The sequence below is a fragment of the Cibotium barometz genome, chromosome 21 (genome assembly GCF_041138505.1).
Source record: "Cibotium barometz isolate CiBa-2024 chromosome 21, ASM4113850v1, whole genome shotgun sequence".
Classification (NCBI taxonomy): domain Eukaryota; kingdom Viridiplantae; phylum Streptophyta; class Polypodiopsida; order Cyatheales; family Cibotiaceae; genus Cibotium; species Cibotium barometz.
The window spans coordinates 47,065,130-47,088,245 of record NC_141066.1 but is presented as its reverse complement, the minus strand read 5'-3'; the positions used below and the strand labels follow the sequence as shown (position 1 = coordinate 47,088,245).

The 23,116-nt window shown below is 37.8% G+C and overlaps 1 protein-coding gene and 1 long non-coding RNA gene across 2 annotated transcripts in view; one reads left to right on the top strand and one right to left on the bottom strand.

Moving 5' to 3' along the window:
- Positions 1-601: 601 nt before the first annotated feature.
- LOC147627255 (pathogenesis-related thaumatin-like protein 3.7) lies at positions 602-1,346 on the top strand. The gene is made up of 2 exons (XM_086816179.1): positions 602-744; positions 867-1,346. Exons 1-2 carry the CDS (start codon positions 696-698, stop codon positions 1,322-1,324), a joined length of 507 nt encoding a protein of 168 aa, XP_086672305.1. The 5' UTR covers positions 602-695; the 3' UTR covers positions 1,325-1,346.
- An 18,681-nt stretch (positions 1,347-20,027) lies between these two features.
- The window catches only part of LOC147627251 (uncharacterized), a 97,500-nt gene continuing 94,411 nt past the window's right edge, over positions 20,028-23,116 (bottom strand). Inside the window, exon 3 of the long non-coding RNA XR_015268538.1 lies at positions 20,028-20,120. This is a non-coding gene — a long non-coding RNA (uncharacterized LOC147627251). The remainder of the gene's footprint in view (positions 20,121-23,116) is intronic.

The following is a 23,116-nucleotide window of genomic DNA, read 5'->3' as shown; positions in this document are numbered from 1 at the left end:
GCAAAAAGAGCTCTCAAGTGGATGAAGAAAATGTCAAACTTTGCTCAAAATGTTGTCCAAATTTGACCATCAAAAAGACGAGGCCATTACACACCAGTTGCTAAAACTTGGGCTACAGGGATGCATTCACACTCCAAAATCATGCTGCTTAGAACACTGTCAAAAGTAAAGGAGGAAACAAGGCCTCACCTAAAAGGCACATCAATCAATTTTCTTCTTTACTTGCATATTGTGGGAATGGATGCGGAAAATTTAAAAGAACAGCCCAACACTGTCAAAAGTAAAGGAGGAAACAAGGCCTCACCTAAAAGGCACATCAATCAATTTTCTTCTTTACTTGCATATTGTGGGAATGGATGCGGAAAATTCAACACGGGTCTCTTGTTTCTTAAATCATTGTTTCGTGTACATGGAAAGTCTTGCGTTCCAAATTAATATCGTTGAATGATTCTTCATATTTTGAATAACGTTTTCCAAACGATGTTGAACTCTTGTGTCGCGAAGTTTCAAAAAAGTTAGAAGCTCCAAGGTGGTGGCTGGTAGTTTGCGTTAAATGGCTGCATGGGTGGGGTAGGATCAGCAAAACTCAGTACTTTGAAAAAGGAGGCCTGCATGCATCTCAGCTTATATAAACTAGAGTGCCTGTGAGCTTGCTTACATATATCCAAAGAACGTTCGATTTAGAAGCAGCAGCTATGGCTAGAGTGGCGATAATTGTGGCCGCGTGCTACTTCATCAGCTTCGGTAAGTGGCCGGCTTAGTAATTTGTGTTATAGTAGTGCGTCTGTGTATACTGCAGGTAATTTGTTTGTGAGTATACAATGCCGTATAGTACATGGATGGTAATTTGCGTGTATACTATGCAGCTATGATGAGAGCTGAGGCCACGACAATAACCATGCACAACAACTGCGGCTCTACCGTGTGCTTCAAGTACTGGGGGCCCAACAACGGCGTGGGCGGAGGGTGCTCGCAGCAAGGTGCCGGCGGCTCATGGCCGGTGCCCGTCGACTCTAGGTGGCAGGGTGCTACCTTTTGGACTATCACAGGCACAGGGTGCAGTGGCCAGGCTTGCAACACAGGGCCTCCCTCAGGGGTCACCCAATTCGAGATTACAGTAGCCGGCAGTGGCGGCAACGACTACTACGACGTCTCCAAAATTGGGGGCTACAATGGGGACATGACGGGGGTTCCCACCAACGGCAACTGTCCCACAGTCCAGTGCACTAGTGCCAACTCCGGCTCCTGCTACTACCCCGGAGGCCCCGATGAGACCAAGGCCTGCCCCACGGGAAGCACCGACTACAACGTCTACATGTGCTGATGACCTCCTTTTGGGGTTTAGGCTCTATGTCGATAAGTTCTGCCAATGACCTCCTCTGTATTTCGCACACCTGTGCATGACCGAACTTGAATAATGCGATGTCTCGCGTTCATTTATATGATAATGAACCTGTGTAATAATGTGATTAAGAAGTCCCTGAAAAATGATTCTCAAATGCTATCACATAAATAACTCTCCATTACTGCTCAAGAGGAGATGCTCAAGAGGAGAGTACTACATATTGCAGCACTGGTTATCATTTATTTACTTCAACATTACCAGAGCCTACTCTTAAACATACCCTCAGTCAGGCCTTAACTTTGAAGCAAAATTGTGCTTCAAGACCTTTCCAGGCTTCAAATGAATCCTATTAATTGGGTGTAAAGCTTCACAGTGAAGCCTTTGATATTTTTGAAAGCTTCAAAGGAAGCCTTATGTAAAGGTGCTTGGCTTCACATGCATATATATATATATATATATATATATATATATATATATACATATATCTATATATATCTAGATATATATAGATATATGTACGTATATATATATATATATATATATATATATATATGTATATATATACGTACATATATCTATATATATCTAGATATATCTATATATACTTATATATATATAGATATATCTAGATATATATATATATACGTACGTGTATATATAGATATATGTATATATATATATATATATATATATATATATATACATATATATCCAAGGTTTGAAGATATTTTTGTACTAAGGTGCATTAAGGTGCTTGTGCCTGCTCAACATCCAATGCTAGAGAGGGCTTTAAAGGTCTATGGTTCATGTGAGGTTGAACAAATAGTTTCATTTTATGGTTCACCTAAAAAGCTTAATATTCAAGACTTCAATGCAGTGATTGATCCTGATGAATTCACGAGAGAGTTTGTAAAGTACAAGCATCAAGCTTTATGGGAATGGGTAAGATACACTCTTCCAGATGTAACTTCTTCCATTGCATGTAATAGCCTATGGAGAGATGCACTTCCTAATGTGTTGTCTATATGCCAAGTTGCTCTTGTCCAATGTTGTAGCATAGCAATATGTGAAAGAGGTTTTAGTGCATGCACTATGATAAAAACCAAGTTAAGAAATCGATTATAGATTAAAAGTTTGGATGCTTTGATGAAGTTGTCTATTGAAGGTCGTGATGATCTAAGCGATTCTTCAAAGTTTGTTAATAGTGTGGAGTTATGGTCTTCCAAAGCTCATCCTCATTTATTCACTGCTCATGGAATTTTCTCCTTAGTTTTGCAATAATGTTGCCTTTTTTCTTATGAAGGATATGACTGGGATGAGGATTTTATGTCTTTAGTTCAAAAAAATATGGCCGATGATAAGATTGAAGTCCCTTATCATTTATGGTCTCCTTTTAACTTATAAAAACAAAAAAAAAAGTAATTTTCTTCCTTCTTCCAAAGTTTTGGTGATGCTTTACTCTTTTTTCTTTTTTTCTACTCTTTACTAGTTTGCCTTTCTTTTGTCTTTTTTTAACTTAAAAAAACAAAAAAAAGTTATTTTCTTCCCTCTTTCAAAGTTTTAGTGGTACCATACTTTGTAGTACATGACTTTTATTTTTTTCTACTCTTTACTAGTTTGCCTTGCTTTCTTGTCTAATGTTTTGTCTTGCTTTCTTATCTTGCTTTCCTTTTTTCTTAGGAGTGTTAACTCTTCTTTGCGGCCATAAAATTGATCTAAATACTTTTATTAGCCTGCTCCATATATGTTCTTTGATTAAGAAGTCCCTGATAAATGATTCTCAAATGCTATCACATAAATAACTCTCCATTACTGCTCAAGAGGAGAGTACTACATATTGCAGCACTGGTTATCATTTATTTACTTCAACATTACCAGAGCCTACTCTTAAACATACCCTCAGTCAGGCCTTAACTTTGAAGCAAAATTGTGCTTCAAGGCCTTTCCAGGCTTCAAGTGAATCCTATTAATTGGGTGTAAAGCTTCACAGTGAAGCCTTTGATATTTTTGAAAGCTTCAAAGGAAGCCTTATGTAAAGGTGCTTGGCTTCACATGCATATATATATATATCTATATACATATATACATATATATATATATATATATCTACATATATATATATATTATAGTATATATATGTATATATATGTATATATCTATATAATATCTATATAGTATATATATGTATATATATATATATATCTATATATATACATATGTATATATGGATTACTTCCGCTAGCTTAGTGTGATAAAAGGAAATAGGCTATCTCAAATTATAATGAAAAGGCTTAATCCGACTCAAAGTTTGAGTGGCTTGTTCACACTTGGGTGAGAAGGATTTAAATCCCGCTCATAAAAATCCCTGGTGCCACACACACATGCTCTCTCACTCTCTCATAGATAACTTTTTTTTGAAAAGCGAGTTTTTCTTTTGACCTTTACTTGATTCAGAAATATCTTATCGTAGTACAACATATCTGCTTTTGTGTTGTACACCTCTGGGTCATAAAGAACATCGCCAGTCTACCCCACTGATCCAAAAGAGACCATGTATGCAAACCATACCTGTAGATGTGATTGAGAAACCCTACCAAAATATCTGAAACGGATGCCTAAAGTTCTAAATTGCCATCAAAATTAGGTCATGGTCGTTTTTCTATACAAGCATATCGTATGCTCTGGTCTAGACCTCAGGGAGATAGTTTTGCCAACTTTTTTTCACAATAAAAAACACCCTTGTAATAAAAAACACCATTGCAATAGACAATTTGAAATAGATGAATTATCATCCACTTGTATTCCAGTTGGGAAGGTGTTCAGTTGTCATATCCCTTGTTATGGGTACCCTACATGATGCTCTTTCCCTTGCTTTTTGGGATAGGGGGGATCCCATGGGTACTATGCCCTCTCCTCACGTGTGTGAGTAATATAAGCATTTTTAAGAAAATAAATAGATGAATTAGAAAATGTTTTTTAAAGTAGAAAGTTACACATTTATTACCATTTGAATATCATCCATCAAGTCATAGGCATTTTTGCCTATTTAACTGAGTGGAAAAAAATAAATCCAAACATAAAGTATGGCAATGGGGACTCAACAAAACAATCCTCCCTTGCATGTATTAAACAAATGAGAATGTGAACATCCTTCATTTCCCTAATAGCTCTTTTGATACTAGTGTTGAAGATGGCCATTATTTTGTTCAAAAATAAAACATGTGAATATCTTTGTCATTTTGTATTGTTGAGGTTGATGATGCACCATGAGTCTCAGTTACTTATGTTGGGGTTTTTCTCTAATGTAGTGTTGTTGTGGCAACTTGTGGTCTCATTCTTTTTTTAAAATGCAAACTATGATTTATTTATACTTCAAAAGAAAAGTATGACGCTTCATGAGGAGATATCAACTTAGCTATGTTTTGTCTAGTGAGTTTACCCATCGTCGAACAAAAGACTTCAGGCTTGCCTCAATAAAGTCTTAGCAAAAGCTCTAGAAGACTCAATATAACAAGGTCCTCCACCATGAATCTTATGATTCCTAACATTCTAGATAGTTTAGATATCATGACTATTAGAGCATGCCCACACATTAAAAGCTCTCCTTAATTTGATCCTCTTATCTAGTCTCAGTTGTTCAATACCCCACTTTTTGACCTTTGGATTAGTGAGAGCTAAAGGAGATCTTGGCCAATCATCTCTTATATGGTTAATCACTTCTTGCATAAAAACTATCTTTTTGCTACTCAATACACTTTGTGGACTATCTGGAATTCTTTGGTTCATTATGTTATTGTCCCATATGTGTCCAAATTTCCTGATTCCTTTATTATGAAGTCTTTTAGCCAGTGTCTTGTTCCACTCAACAATAGGACTTTCTTCCTTCATGAATGCCTTAGATAACCATAGAATTGGACTCAAGGCAGAATCCCCTCTGAAATTAACCCACCATTGTACATTTGACAAAAATTTCTTCCAGATTTCTACCATATTTCTCAAAAAGACGAACCCTTTGATCTTGATCCTCCCCCCAGTGGGGTTGTTGCAAGATCAGGATGTCTAGTTCTGTCTATGCTGGACTGGGACAATTCTTGGACAACAAATTTGGGGGGGGGGGGAAGGTACTTCAAACGAGATCAAGAAACTAATAGAAAATATACATACACTCAAATTTAACCCCAATATAACTTAAATTAATATAAATTAGTCCAATTTATCAAAATTAACCAAAAATATGATAAAACAATAAAAAAATAATCTTTCCATACTTAGAGTGATGTAATTTTTTTTCCATAGATGCACCAATACAAGTACACTAGTCCCTATAGGTTTTAGATGATTTACATCAAAAATGTAATTTTACTAATTAGATTATTAGTATTTGCAGGTCTTCTGATAGCCTGTAAGAATTTTAGAAAAGAGATCATTAAAAATCAAACCATTGGATTTGCAATTTTGACTAACCATCACATTCTACCAATGTATCACTATCTACCACTCTTTTGATCTACAAGATTATGCATTTTTAAGTGGTAGTTATTGTGGGTGCAAAAAGTGGCATGTATTATAACACTTTAAAGAACTTGAAATATTTAAAGAAAATAGACAAATAGCATAAAAATTTCTCAAAAAATCACTGAGTTAAGCTCTATATTATGTGAAGATCTAAGATGCAAAGTGGAAATCTCATATGAGTTTATATGTGAAAGATATTAGCATTTTATGGAACAAGCCCAAATTTGGGACATGGTGTATACATTGAGCTTGTACCTAATGAAATGAGGACTTTTAACTATATAATGCTTAATTAGATTATGCAACTATATTCCCAACTTTGCATGTGGCGTTCCAACAAAAGAATTTGAAAGGAAATTCCTTCGTTAGCTAGGAGAGATTGGCCACTAAAGGTAAATAAATGCCTGTTTTTTTACTATTTACAGGGTGCCTGAGTGGACAAAACTGGGCACCCTGATCCTGCAACCGCCTCCTGGCGCAATCAACTTTTCCAGCTAGCATGTACCATGCCACTAATTTCTAGCCACTTGAGCTCTCTCAATCATACATTTAATGATATAGGCCTATGGTTGATAATCCCTTTTAGCTTGCTTAGCCATTTGCACAGTAATTGCTTGACCTTGTCCATAATGGTAGGCAGATCCCAACCACCATCTACCTTTCTTGTACATATCTATCCCCATGAGAAAATGCCCAAACCTATTTGTCTTCCCATGTCCACATGTAGTTCTTGAAAACCTTTACAACCTTGCTCCACTCATTAGAAGAAAACTTGATCAATGAGGCAATATAAACAGACATGACATAACGCACATGCTTGAGAACAACTAACTTACCTACCATGCTTAATTTAATTTGAGATCTAAGATCCACCTTGGCCTTTAGTTTTTCCAAAAACCACATAGAACAATAATTTTAATGATCCTCCCTAGCCCCACAAGGCACCCCAAATATCTTATTACATTAACTACTCTGATTTCTTATAGCTCACATTCCTCAAGCACTCCATCACTATGATAAAAAATATTCATGCTCCAATTTCTTTTAGCTCACATTCCTCAAGCACCCTCTGATCAAAACTAAGTCTAAGCACCTCAATTTTGTGGTGTGAAATTCTAGAGCTTGATACATTAGAGAAGTCCTCATGTACACACTCATCAAGGCATGTATGCTTTCTTTTTCACAGTTCACAATGTTACGGGCTATCATCTATGGGAGACAAAAATTTCACCATTTGGTAAAGGTAAAGTCCTGGTACCTTTTTGTAAGAGCAAGTCCAAGTTCCTGAGAAGGGCATCTATGTCAAGAGCAAACAATAGTGGTGCTAAGAGGCAACCCTATCTCATTGATCTCTTAATGAGAAAAGGAGAGGTAATATAACCATTCAACTGAATAAAGTTTTCACCATTTTGAAAATTGCAACCCAAAGTCCATCTCAGCTATCACAGGAAAAATGGACTCCCAAGCTCAGGGGGTGCACCTATAAGAAAATATCCATATCACCTGCATTCAAAGGGTATTAATAAAACCCCTTTACTTAAATGTTATGAGGTAATGAATGATCCCTCTTCCTTAAGAAACTTACAAGTTTCATTTTTCAAAGTGCCGTATAAAACCCCCTCTTGTAAATGTAATCTTATAACTTTTTTCAAACTTTATCAAATAAAATACCCTTCCTAGTGAACTTTTTTCAAACTTTTTTCAAACTTTATCAAATAAAATACCCTTCCCAGTGAACTCACATGATACGTTTAAAATTTTGGAGGTGCCTTTTCCAATTCCATACTCAACATAAGATAATGCTCTTTTTGGTTTGAAGCCCAATCAATGGGGCTAGCACTATATTGAGGATTGCCTCTTGAATTGAACTACCATGAACAAAACCATACTACCTCTTGTGCACTTTCTTCTTGGAGACATATTTCCTGACCACCATCAAAGTAAGAGCTTTTTCCATCACCTTCTAGATGGTGCGTAACACAGTCAAAGGTTTGTATTGTTTAACCTCTTTCATGTCCCTACCTTTGTGGACTAGTTTAACAAGACTTTTCTTAACATTTGTTGGCATTGTGCATTAAAATATCACTACATTTGGAAGGATTCCCCCATGCTTCATGATTTAAAAATAGTTTAGTGCTTCCTCACCTTGGCCCTATTTTGCATATCTTGTGATTAATACACTCGAAGAGGCAAAATACCAAGAACTTGAATCTCCCAAAGAACATATTATGCTTTGCTAGAACTCACCTTGGCCCTATTGTGCATATTTTGTGATTAACACACTTCAAGAGACAAAATACCAGGAACCTGAAGTCATTGAAGAATATATTATTTTTTGCTAGAGCTCCACTCTTTTCAACATGTCCACAAGAGTGTGCTCCCTACTAACACAATATCACTCTTTGTAGACAATTGTGTCATGAGTGAGTTTATTTTCCCTTCTTGGTAGATTCTGTAATGCCACATGCTTTTAAAATGCAATTGAAAGAACCCTTGTACGTCCTATCCATTCTCAAGCCTCCCCAATATCTACAAGATGAGAATACGGCATATCACCTCCTAGCTGCCCTCACATGAGCTCAACAGTATGGATTTTTAAAATCCCTTTTCACACATTTTTTACATTAAAAAAGGTACCATTTAAAGGGGGTATTCACCGATTGAATAGAGAAAGAGTGTGCTATATTCATGATAAGTTCACAGATAGGGGGCTTATAAAATAGGCCTGAGATATAGAGACTTTACACAATGTGACCCCCCTCCACTCCCCCCCTTCCCCTCAGTAGCCACCAAATCCTTTTTAAAATATGTAACCCTAACATGTGAGTTCAATAGAAGGCATTTTTAAAATCCTTTTTTTACACATTCTTTACATATAGAAGGGCACAATATAAAGGGGATATTTACAGATTGAATAGAAAAAGGGTATACTTTATTCATAAAAAATTTACACAAAAAGGGGGGGGGGGTAATTAGGCCTTGAATGCACATGATATAGAGGGTTTACATATAGTGATCCTCTTCAGCCTAGCCTACACTTTTCTTGACATTACTCTGCCCTTTTGGAGAAGTTTTTGCTCTAAAAAATATATCTAGGGAAGATGTGACTTGCAAGAACTAACTTTTTTTGACATAAAAATCCTCTTGAGGTTTTCCATTCCATTTAACTAGCTTGTTTAATGCTAGTCCTTAAAGCGATCTCAATGCATAGTAGAGTTGTATCCAACTTATCTAACCACCTAATATTGAAGCAATGACCAATCACTAGAGGCTCTTGAAAACACTACCTTGATAGTGCCCTTTGCTCAACATAAAAGGTGGGTTAATGAAACTCCCTTCCCCCCATCTTAGCCCTCACTACTTGATGACCCACTTTAGTCTATGCAAGTACTACAGACTAGCCATTGAAAACCAAGGTTGAAAACTTGTGGGAATTCATCAAATGCCACATAGAATCTTGGTATGTGTCATCAAAATTAAAGTTTGATGAATGTTGTGCTTTAGCAAGACTTTTCTTTCTCTAAAAGTGGCCATTTGAGAGAGAAAAGGAACACGAAAGCACATATGGATGGACAAAGAGGCATGTATGAAAGTGAATTCAAGGAAAGAGAAGTGCCAAAATGTGAATTTTACTTCAAAAGTGCATGGAATATTTTCCTAGGATCTCACCAAAATTTTACGAAGTGCAAACGGGCCTCCAAAGGACCTAAAACGGCTAAAATACGGCTTACGTGAGGTATCAAGAGGGGGCGCATGGACAAAGAATTATGAAAATGGGAAGGAGGGATTTGACGCCCAACCTTCCCCATGACTCACCCATGCTTTACCTCTCTCTAAGCCGCCACATGGATGCTAAAAATGGTATCAGCTTTCCACCTCATCAATTTGAGTTCTTAAAAGTGGATTATCTTGCTCATTAAGAGGACAATTAGAGTGTGAAAAAGCACAAGTGAAAGCTCTCAAAAAGCTCTTCAAGCTCAAGCACTCATATGCTAGTAGTTACATGCTTATGCTAGTGTAATACCCTTGGTAGATAAGTACATAGGCTATGGAGCACTTCCAGCTCAAGCTCCCATCCAAATCCTCTTCAAGACTCTCCTTTTCTTCGCAAGTACTCTTGGCTTGAATAACCATTGAGGCTCTGAGAAGAGGACAACGTAGCACAAGGTCCTAAGCACAAGCCCAAATGCTCATGGTGGGTTATGGAGATCCTAGCCTCCATGGTCCAAGAGATATATTAATTCAAGCTTCTCTCTTTATGTAAAGAGTTCAAGAGCAAAATATTAATACAAAGCCTTTCGAGGGGGGGTCGGCCTCAAGAAATCCGACCCTCAATCTTGTTTGTTGGTGTTAAGTTCTTGATTTGCAAGCTTGTTTTGCATATGCTATTTGGTTGTGTGTATGTGAGTAGCTAAATGAATGCATGAGCTAGTGGTTTGTGTGTGTGAATAGTCAAATGAATGCAAATGCAAGTTGTTTGTGTGTACAAATAATTGAATGAATGCATTAGCTACTATGTTATTCCTATCACATGCTATCACTACTAAGGGTGGAAATTAAAGGAAATCATTACTAAAAGAGCTTGAGTAAATACTTGTTATTTGCTATAAAGAAGCTTATATTAAACTTGGTTTCATTAGTATCAGAGCATTGTAGGTGTTGCTTAATTGAAATTAGAATTTCTAATTAAGCTACGATCCAAGCACTCTCATAAAAAGGTAGTGAATATTGTGAAGGAATCATGTCTTTCATTCCACACAATGAGCATAGTTGGCATCAAGTAAATTTTAAGGAAGATGAAGCTTCAACACAAGGAACTCATGGCTTAAGGAACTTAGTTCAAAGCTTGCATGAAGCACAACATAATCCCTTTTTTAGGCCCACGGTTCAAGCTTTAATGTTTGCTCATGTCATGGTTCTTACAACAAAGTCTCCTCCACGAGAAGCCGATTCTCCACAAGGGAGTGAGCATGTAAGAATGTTTGTGGAACGGGAGGGGCAATCTCCATCAAGTGCTCCTAAAGAATGACGTTCCCATTGTAGACGGCAAAGATCTTCTTCAAGTGATGGATCTTCCTCATCCAAAAGTGGAAGAAGTAAAAGAAGCCGTTTTCATCGACGAAGGAGAAGGTCTCCTTCACCTCCATCAAGCCCTTCACTCTCAAAAGGTGATATGAAGAGAGTTCTCTACAAGAGAGGTCAAGCACATGCACTCGCATACCAAGAAGGCGCAAAAGGACCTATTATGCTTGGAAGAGAGCTCGCAAGCTTCAAACATTCAAGGAGGGTGGAAAGAATGTGACTTTTCTCACATTTGATGGTACATATGGCAACACGGATAAAGTACTCAACTTAATCCAACAATTTGATGCGGTTTTTGGTGGAGAGCACTTCACCAAATAGTCCAAGTTACGTCATGTGGCCATGTACATGCAAAGGTCTGCCCGTCAATGGTGGGCGAGTCTTCAAGCTCAAGGTTTGCGGCCCAAAACTTGGCAAGAATGTAGGAATGCTATCATGAAGCAATTCCTAAGCGACCAAGCTCAAGATGATGTGCTAACATCATGGCATGCTCTTAAGCTCGAAAAGGGAGAGAGTATGCAGCACTACATAGACAAGTTTTGGGATTTACATCTCAAAGCTATTGTCTTTAAGAAGATAAATTTCTCGAAGCAAAAGCAATAGTTTTTGGCCGGGCTTTATGAAGATGTGCCTGGATATGTTCATGCACAAAAGCTAGCAACTATCTCCGAAGTCATCCATCACTCATTGGTGGCTCATTGGTGGGTAGCAAGATTTTCCCTTTCAGTCCACTCCATCATCACAAGACAAGACCATCCAACTTCCAAAAATGGGTCAAGAAGTTTAGTGAGTTGGGTGATCGTACGATCATTTGGCTTCATTTAGACAAGTGGCCAAGGTGGAGGAGGTCTTTGATCTTCACACTTTAGTTGAAGGGTTTGGATTTACACTAGAGTGTTAGACATTGAAGAGTGCACACAGAGGGTGTTGTGTGTGTGTGTGGAGTAGCACAGAGATGGAGAAGAAGAAGACACAAGATGTGGACTCCTTGTCACAATGAGTGAATAGGGTTTGGAAAGAGTCCTTATTAGTTAGACTACAAAGAATGGTGTCCGGCCGCCCACTTACTTAGGGATGGCACAATGGGCTTTACCACCCCAACAAAATATGCCAAAGTAAGGCCCAGCCATTCGATATTTGATGGGGATGAAACTTGGTAAGTAGGGGTAAGGAATCTTAAGAGACATGATTGTAAATGTTTGTTAGCGAATGGCTGGAATGAGGCCTTACCATGGAGTATTTTTAACACACGTCCTTAGGAATAAATATACCAGGGTAAGGCCCCATGCCAACCATTTGGTAACTTGCAACCAGATAATTTTGACTACAATCTATAAACACAATAGATTTGATGTATACTCTTAGTGGTATTTGAGTGTGATCCAACACACACACATTGTGGTTTATGCACGAGCCACAAATATCACATACATATGCTAGCACTATGTGCACACCAATGTGTGCACCTTTCACCTATCAGAATGAATTATTTAGAAACAAGGAGATCTGAATACGACTTACCAGTACTCCATGCAAACGTCCTCTAACTCTCTGCTCTGACGGAGACCAAAACGCACCTAGAACATATTTTTGGCAGCAAAAGTTTCGCTTATGTATTGGATGTCGTTGCCAATGGCCCCAACGTAGCTCTCGAACCTAGTGTTGCACTTGTATAGAAGGGATAATCGATGGTAATGCTCTTGACCTTGTACTGCTTCCCATGGCACTGGACTTTGACACCATTAAAATATTTGGGAAAGAAGGAGAGCTAGAACACTTGCAAGCACTCAATGGAGAAGATATGCAAGATGTGGAAGGTTGAACTTCTTCTTCTTCTCTACTAAACAAAGTGATAACAAAGATGAATCAAATACAACAAAGATTAATGAAATACAACATAAGTACTAGAGTACTATATGTACAAGCAGTCCATAGTGTGAATCCATTGTGAGGTGAGCCACCATAATAAGTATGCCATAGCTCAATATGTGGTCTAAATGTATAGTCGAGTTATAGAGAATCATTGGCAAAGATCCATCATGTCAGTCTCACCAAATGTGCCAATGAGTAAATTTCTCAATGGCTAGCTGTTGTGACTACCAGCTCATGTTGAGCTTGACATATCAGCAGTTGATATAGCACATAGCACTTTGGATCAATTCAATAGCTTCTAACACTCCCAAAAGGATTCAGTTTTGGGTATGTTTCTTTCATTAGGGAAAGGATAGGGTCTATAGTGTTCCTTTAAATTGCCAGGGGGATTAGAACATGATTAGGAAAAAGGCTTATAGATAAGTGCCATGTACAAGAATGTTGGGTTTGTAAGAGAGGTCAAAAAGATTCTTTAGAAGATGCTTTGTGAACTTTTTCTCTCTTAAAAGGGGGGGGGAGTTTTTAATCTTTTAGACATCCATAACTTCTATGTGCAAATCAAAATTTGACAAAGATTATAGATTAGCTTTTAATAGATATGTTACATTACATTTTCATGCTAGATTTTAAATTCAATTTTGGTGGGAAAATTTGAATTCAAACATTGTAGTGAGTTTTTCATGTTTCACTTTCAAAAAGAATCTTGGATCATCAGAGTCAATTTGTTACCAAGTAAAAGGGTTATAGACCCCATCCGTCCCCTAATGGTTGTAAGTTCATTTGAGTAATTATTAGTTATTCTTCTTGGGTACCCTATCTTGACAAGCCTTTTGAATCTCTAGTCTCATAGTTTGGGGTTTTGCTTGTACTGGTGGGTACCTCAGCATTATCCCCTTTGTCAGCCCACCAACACCTGCTTTACCAGGCAAGTGTCCACCCTCACTGGATTTCTTCTTGGCAAAACCACGGTACAAAATTTTGTAGCTAATTGTTTTGCCCCTTCTGTCATCACTAGGGCTTCCCAATCCTGCATGATCATCTACTTGAACCCTAGCTTCATGGCCCACTCAACATTATTTTCCTTTCAAGAAGAAGGTAGCAGTCTTCACAAGTTGCAAGGTTTGAGTAATTACCTTCTTTGTGGGCAAGGGCTTGCTTTGCTACCATGGTGTTAGTGTCCTATGATTTATCTTCACTCTATGTTTTCTACTCGTCTAGTCTTGGCTCTTTGTTTTGCCCTTGATTAGTTGTGTTGTGATTCTACATGTCATGATCCTTTTTATTAGTGTCATTTATCTTGAGATGTTCTTGATTGCCTCCTTCAATGGTCTTGTCTTTGTGATTTGTGTCATCATCAGTTGTGATGACACGTATTTTCAGCCTTTGTGTTGTTTCCATTTTACTTCTTTTCTTTTTCTTTTTTAAAATTTTCAGCATTTGTTGTATCTTCTCATGAGTATTTCCTCCTTATTTGATTTTTCATCATGGTCTTTAACAACCATACTTTTGACTACCCTTCATAGTAGCCTTGTGTACCAAGGAGATCTTCTCGAATAATACACCTAACAATATTCATTTGTCTGCTTAAGGTTGAATCAAATAAATCTTTGTCTTTGCTAATATTTGAGATATGGTTTCCTTAGGGATACATGTTTGCACATAGTTGTCCTTTGTCTTGGATGGACTAGAGGTTGGAGCACATCTATGTGATTTTGATTTTCTTCCCTTCCACCTTGATTCTTGAGTCTTTTTGTGTCTAGTTTGAGGTCCTCTTTGTGACAGGAAGTGTCATTATGGAAGGCACATTGTAAGCTGTGAACTCTAGCTTTGGCAACCAAAACTCTCTATTGACTAGGCTGGAATCTTGTGCTTCCAATAATATTTGAGTAAAACTCGATCAATGACTACGCTATTGTGTAAATGATCGGTACTCACACATGTACGTCCATGCAAGACATCTAAAGCTATGTGGGATACTTTTTCTAGATTGTTTCATACTAAAAATGAAGCAAAGATCATGCACTTGCACAACAAATTGTTTAAATATACACACATGCATGCAGGAGAGTCCATTACAGATTATGTGACATGTATACACGACATTGTGGAAGAATTAATTGCTCTTGATGAGTTTATTGATTAGAGAACTTTGGTTAATCATTTGTTAACAAATATCTTTGAGGACTTTAACACATTTGTTACTGTTATCTCGATTACGACTGACAAAGATGATGTGAATGCCTTTGATATTGTGGTTGGTTTACTGTTGGAAGAAGAGTAACATATGCAAAATATGGATAGTTCTCACAATGGGGGTAAACATGCTTATGCTAATAAGCACATGTAGAAAGCACAAGAAGAGGGAAAATCCAATGTACAAAAGCATGTGTCAAGGAATATGCAAGAGAGTAGCACCTCTCACCATGGTAAATATGAGAAGAAAAATGGTTCATGTCATTATTGTGGTGGTAAATAGGAACATTGGGCAAATGAACACAGAAGTTGCAGATGAAGGTAAATGTTTTGAATGTAAGAAACATGGGCATTTAGCAAAGAATTGCAGGAATAGAAAGAAAGTTGAACATGGTCATGTTGTAGAAGCTAATCAAATGGCAGAGTCTAATGCTATAGAATTCAAAATGTGCTCATTGTTTGCATTCAAGACATCTAATCAAGATACATGTCTTGCTGTAATGTCAAACTTATAGTGGTATGTAGAGAGTGGGGCTACAAAGCATATAACCCCATGTAGACAAGTTTTTAGCATGTTCAAAGGAGTGAGTGATGCCAAATGAATTCTGGAATGCGCTAATGGTATTCACCATCTGATTCAAGGTGAAGGTGATGTCACTCTAGACTTATATAATGGCAAAAAATTGATACTATGTAATGTGCTATATGTACTTGATTTGTGGAAAAATCTTGTGTCAGCCTCAACCTTGATAAAAGCAGACATGAAAGTGTACTTTGAAAACAATGCTGGTACTATTTTGGACAAAACCAATAGGCTTATCACTTCAACTCTATAAGTGACAATGGTACGTTTTATTTAGATTTGCATGGATGTGCATCTAGTATGGCAACTACTGATAATGATGTATTGAATTGTGGCTTGCTCGTTTTGGTCATTTGCACTTTGATGGTCTTTTGAATCTACAAAAGCATGATATGGTTCGTGGAATGGCTAAGCTAACAGCGCATGCTAGTGTGATGGATAAGCCATGTGATGGTTGTATGAAAGGAAAGATCCATCATTTATCTTTTTCAAAGCTGGATAAACATGTGAATTTACGTAATGTACCTAACTTAGTACACTGTGATGTAGTGGGATCACTGCCAGTGTCCCTAGGTGGCTCCAAATACATTGTCACGTTTATTGATGATACCTCACCATTTACATGGTTTTTTCCAAAGAGTCCTTGAAATGTTTAAGCAGTGGCTTGCAATGGTCGCAAAAATGAGCTGGATAGGAAACTAAAGATATAGCCTACTGATTATAGTGGAGAATACTTCTCTAATGACATGGGTAACTTTATGCATCACAAGGGAATTAAATATCAATTAGCCATGGCTTATACATCGCAACAAAATGGAGTGGCCGAGCATAAAAATAGGACAATCATGGAAATGGCACATACAATGCTGAAAGCAAAGGATCTTTCTGGTATTCTATGGGCTAAAGTAGTTGTAACTACGACACATATTTTGAATAAGTGCCCTACACATGCTTTATTGAATAAAACACCTTATGAAGTTATGTATTTCAAGAAGCCAAATGTGGGCTATTTTTTTGTTTTTGGAAGCAAAGCCTATGCATATGTACCTACTCAAAACTGGAAGAAACTTGATGAGAAAAGCATAGTAGGAGTCATGGTAGGGTATATGCCCAATAGCAAGGGTTATAAACTCTATTATGTGCATACCAAGAAGATATTTGCAAGCAGGGATGTTATATTTGATGAGTTTGAGACTCTTGATTTATCTAATGTTGATGACCCTTTTGTGGATAGTGATTATGAACTTGGTCATGTAAAGTTACCTTTACAAGAAAAAGTAATGAGCCTTCTGATGACAAAGCCATTGGGAAAGCAAAGACCATGCCAAAATGGGTTGTAAAAACAAGCAAGATGCAAAACAAAGTGATGTATTACAAGGCCAGACAAGAAGTGAGCAAACAAAGCTGGACATGGCTATAGAAAAGAAGAGAGTGACTACGTCATAGGTCTTCAAGACTAAGCGTAAAGTTGATGGCAGTGTTAATAAGTATAAAGCATGATTGGTTGCAAAAGGGTATGCATAGAAGAAAGGAATTGACTATCATGAAACTTTTGCACCAAGTGCATGTATGACCACCACCATCAGATTGGTTACAACTATGGTAGCTCTAAATTCATGGAATGTATATCAACTAGATGTAAAGACTGCATTCTTAAATGGTGATTTGGATGAGGAAGTCTTTATAGAATAGCCATTTGGATTTGTAGTACAAGGCATGGAGCGTAAAGTATGAAAGCCTAAGAAAGCTCTATATGGTTTGAAACAGGCACCACGTTCATGGCATAAGAAAATAAATTCACATTTTCTTAGCCATGCATTTCAAAACTATCCTTCAGAACCCACATTATATGTACTTGTTGATGATGAGAAAATAATGATTGTTGTGCTTTATGTAGATGACATTCTTGTGATAATAATAGTGAAGAAAAGCTTGTGCAAGTAAAGCAAAATCTACAATCTGCTTTTGAGATTTCAGATATGGGGATTCTCCACTACTTTCTTAGTGTAGAATTCATACATAGAGATGACAATATATATATGTCACAGCGTAAATATGTCGAGGGGATGCTAAAGAGGTTCAATATGGATGATTCTAAACCTATTTGTACTCCCATGATGTATGGACACACTTTAGATAAGTGTGAAGATGAGGATGATGCTGATCCCTTGCTCTTCAGGCAATCAGTTGGGTGTTTACTTTACCTGTGCTTCACAAGACCCGACATTATGTATGTAGTGTCATACCTTAGCAGATTTATGACAAAACCCAAAGTTTCACATTGGACAGTCGTCACTCGTGAAGAGAGTCTTTCGATATGTTAAAGGTTTTTTTACACTTGAGTTTATTTTATAGCTCACAAGATGAGTTAATCCTGGTTGGCATCAGTGATTCAAATTGGGTTGGTGACAAATCTAATCGAAAGTCAACATCTAGATATTACTTCATGCTTGGGTTGATAGCTATCCTTTGCATTGCAAATGAGGGATGCCGCATTGAAGTAATAACACAAGCTTTCTCTTTGCCTTTACAAGGTTCTTTTCCCTAAATTCCCTACTTGTGCATTTTCACATGAATTCATTGTTGCTTCTGTAGTAGCTGATCTCATACAAATATACTAATGGTTTGTTTTTCAGTACAGAAGAAACGGGAGAACACCCTACCACCATGCCGTTGCTGTTACGTTGAGCTGGAGCAACATTATTTTTAAAGAAGGTGAGAGGTTTCCTCACTCAGAATATGCCTGCTAAACACACACACACACTCTCTCTCTCTCTCTCTCTCTCTCTCTCTCTCTCTCTCAGCACACACAGCGCTAATGTTAGATATCGAGGTGTCATTGACACCTGGCAGTTACCTCAAATACTAGGTGGTAGTTACACCCTGCGCCCACACAAAAACGCACAAAAAAACACACACTTCCACATTTCATAGTGGAAGTGCACACCTGCATATGCACGCACAGGAGCACTGTGGAGCGGGCTAGGAGGTGCACACACTTGCATCTCCTGCTTATTACACAGTGGCTTCACCATCATCTAAAGACGTGCGCAAGGGTGGAGTGCTTAGCACATTATATTTGAGGGGCCAGGTCATGAGATTGATCCCTGGCTCCTGCCCTTCCTTTTTGCACATGGTTGCATACGTGGCACCTTGATACCGGGTGCTGCCCGATATCTCCCCCTGCCCCTCCCTCCCCAACACCCCACACAAACACTCACACACAGAGCAATTGCTCAATATACCTACACAAATTATACATGCATGGATGAAAACCAATGATTCTAACAAATAAGGGTCATATGTATTCATTTACCCTTTAAATATAAGAATTTCAGAAGATCTTGAGTGGAATACATATTTTTTGGACAATTATGTGAAGGCAATAGAGACCCACACACTAGACCACTTAGCCTACCCTGTTTGGGCAAATGGGACACTAATTTTGGGCCATCAAAGAAATTAAAGGGCTTTGCACATCTATTGTTTGCTTCAAAGCCTAAAGATTTTACCTTGATCTATTGACTCTAGGTCCCTGCATTTTCGTGTCACCCAAATTAGAAACTCAGGTGTTTAGAAATCCAAATTAGCCGGTTTGACATGCAGGGAAAAGGAGAATTTCTCACATCTTATGTATCTTATGTATAAGATAAAAAAAATTCATCTTCAGGTTGCCAGGTGTCAACACCTAAGATGTATAAGATAAGATGCCACGTGTCAACACCTAAGATGTATAAGATAAAAACAAAAAGAAATTCAACCGGGAAAAAGGTAAGTGTGTAGAAGAATCTATGTTGAAGTGAGGGAAACTGTCTTATATATATATATATTAAAGTGAGTGAAATATATATTAAAGTGAGGAACCGTTAAAGGAGGAGAGAGAGAGAGAGAGAGAATATATATATATGGCCTTTTCTCCGACAGATGATTCTGCTCTATCTCTCTTTCTCTCACCGACAGAGAAAATATATATATATATATATATCAGCCCTCATTCTCCTCATTGTTGATGCTCAGGTGCTCATTGCAGCCTCCTTCTCAGGTACAGCAGCCTTCTTCTAAAGGTGTCGTGTGCGTGTCTCTGTGCTTTTGGCCAGAGCCATCTCTCTCTCTCTCTCAAGCCTCCACATCAAGTCTCTGTTTTCTAGGAGGTTCTGCTGTAGAAATAGGAGAAGATCATCGTGCAGGGCAGGCTGTTCTATAGGGGGTGGCGGTGCCAAAGTTTCGCTGTGCTATAACACTGTGCTATAACAATCCGACCCCTTCGCTTCTCCGCCCCACAATGGCAGGTTGAATTTACTGCTCATTTTCGGCTTCTGCGTATACTATCTATTATATGTACTTTTTCTGTCATTTTGTATATATTGCTTCATAAGCTCAAGCTGGAAGAGTTAAGCTCAAGCCTGTTGCAGTGACCGCATTAAAAGTTTAATTTAATTAGAGTCTGAGAAAGGGAAGAATTGAAACTCACGCATTGTGCATGGTGAGAGCAGTGTGAAGGACCATAGATTGATATTTGCCTCCCCTGAAGATGATCGGATATGCATATTAGCAAGCTGAGAAGAGCTGGGCCTAGCTGGTTGCTTTTTGAGAGAGAGAGAGAGAGAGAGAGAGAGAGGGGAAAAACAGCCCATGTGTGTGTGTGTGTGAGAGAGAGAGAGAGAGTGTGTGTGTGTGTGTGTTTGTGTGTATGTGATAACCGTAGACTAATTGACACTTGCCTGCTTCCAAATCAAGGCTGACGAGAGTGAGAGAGGCGGTGTGGCCAAGCATTTCGGAGAAGGCATGGAGCGAGGAGGCGAGGAAGCCAGTGCACAGCGTCGTGACAGTGGCCGTTATCTCCATGCTCTCGGGTGTCAGCTCCATAGCCACCTTATTTTCTCTCTCTAACGTGGGAAAAAGAGAGGCGATTCAACCATGGGAGCAGGGGCTGCTTGAGCTCATCAGAGGGGCGGTGTCGAGAGAGAGAGAGTCTCAAATGTGAGAGAGAGAAGAAGAAAAGATTTTTTTTTATAGTAAAAAATGTGATTGTCTTTTTCGATAAGTGTAGATATGTTTACAAAATTAGTTTTTAAAGTGTATGTCCACAAGGCTAATTGGAAAGGCTTCAAGACACATAAAACACACATTAGTCCATAAACCAATTGCACGATATGGCATTTTGAGATTTGCTTTTATTGTATGTTTGATTTGATGTTTTATTATTCTAAGACATCTAAGACAAAAGTAGAAAGCACAGTCCGCATGTTAAAAGAAAAAACATAGTGGCGTCTAAACAAACATGCTTACTCTCTTAGCGTGCAAATTTTCTAGGTTATCTCGGTGTTGTGTATATGTGTCTATTTTAAAATTTGTTGATTGTGGTGTGGTATAGACTAGAAAAGATAAGACTTCAACATTGATACAAGGCCATGTATTTTGGCTATATGTGTCATTGTTGAGGTTTGCACGTATCTTTATTGGTTCTTAGACATATTATTTGACAACAATGAGTGCCACTTCTAAGATAAGTGTTGTCTTTTTTAGGTTAGAGAAGACATTATTTTAGGTTAGAGAAGACACAATCTTAACATTGATAAATTTGGCTATATGTGTCATTGTTAAGGTTTACACGCATCTTTATTAGTACTTGGTCATATAGGTCTATTTTTAAAAATTTAGGCATCTCTCTCTCTCTCTCTCTCTCAATAGATATGTGAAAGATTCCTGTTTCTTTATATTAAAAAAATATTACGTCTCATACACTTTTATTGTATAAAAAAACACTTTTATTGTACTTTTCGTGATACCAAAACAATGACTAAATATTTTTATTTATTTTGATAGATACCATGGCCGAAGAACAGAAGAAAGCTTTGTTGAAAGCTTTAAGAATCTCTATGTGCACCAAAATCACCAATCTTTCAACAAATGAAATCTCCCATATCCCCGAAAATCAAATCTCCCTTGATAATCTTATCAATGAGGTGATATTTGTTGCTGCTAAATCCAAAGTGGCTTATCCCATTGATATAAATACGGCACGCGAATCTGTGGTTTCCATAATAGGAAATATGAGAAAGTGTGTCAGAGATTTGCATGATAGCCTACCAAAGGTCTTGGACCTTGATAGAATAAGAGAGTGGGATGATCAATGGCATAGTCAAAAGCAGAAGAATAAGCGTGCACAACAAATTGACACCCAATATCAACCTTCAAAAAAGATACGTGCTCAGCAAGCTATTCATGATTGCAATACCAATAGAGAATAGAGAATTAGTACCCAAATGCCCTCCTCCAAATTACCTAGATAGCACTCTACGTAATTGTGAGTGCACATTCTCTATTCGTATCCCAAGAGATGCAATACTGTAGGTTATTGATACAATAGGACAAGGTAGCTTTGGGGTGTGCGAAAAAGTACTCATCAAAGGGATCTCTTTCTCTCCAGCGGGTACCTTTTATGCAGCTAAAAAGTATCTTCTTGGAGCCCCTGAAGTTCGACTCAAATCTTTTGAAAAGGAGGTTAGTGTAGATCTACTACATGCAGGGATTGTGTGTAGCATTGGACATACTTTCTCAAGTCCTTGGATCGCTATATTCCCATTTTTCAATGGAAAATCAATTAGTAACATGCATCATTGCCATATGAGAAAGGAACTTATGTGTCAGAGTAATTAGAAAACTTCAGGGAGGTGGTAGGGGCATTGATAGAGGACTGCCCCCTGTGTTGTCGGAGGCTGAAAAATGTCGACTTCGCTGCTTTTGCTTCAACGCCCCATCATTGATTCATGCCTTGGTACAAACAGTAGCTTTTGCACATGCTAACAACATAGTGCATTGTGATCTTCACCCTGGGAATGTCATGTTGGATTTTACTCAAGACAACCAACCAAGAATTGGGATCATTGATGATTGGGGTAAACGGCTTTGAGACTGGGATATGAAAAACACGTATCTCAAACTCCACATAGAAAAGATATTGATATTCGACCATGGTTAGCTCCAGAGCTCTTAGGTCAAGATGATGAGCATGTCTGTACAAAAGATGTTGATGTGTATGCTATATCATGGATGATCTTTCAAATTTGTATCTTTTGCGAGGAGTATTGCGAGGAGTATGAAACAGACTGGGGAGACTTAGATGCATACAACCAGGTTCAGCACATCAAATTTATTGTGAAGGATAGTTATTTGAGATATAGTGAAAGGAAGACCATGTCAGAGCTAGATCAAAGACTACAACACATGCCCTCTAAATGTTTGAGACCATTGATAGAAATGATGCCAGCTTTTTACTAATGAAGAATTTCTCAATGAAGGATTTGTCAATTTTTTGAAAAGCATCTATTTTGAATGAAACCATCTTTTTTAGTGTGAACTCTCTCTCTCTTTCTTTTAAAAAGCTTTTGTATGTGTTGTTAACTCTCTCTCTCTCTCTCTCTCTCTCTCTCTCTTTAAAAATATTAAGTGGAAAAAATGTATTTCATTAAAATGATCAAATTAGTTCCTTTGGTTATTGCAGCATATTATTAGAGAACGGAGGG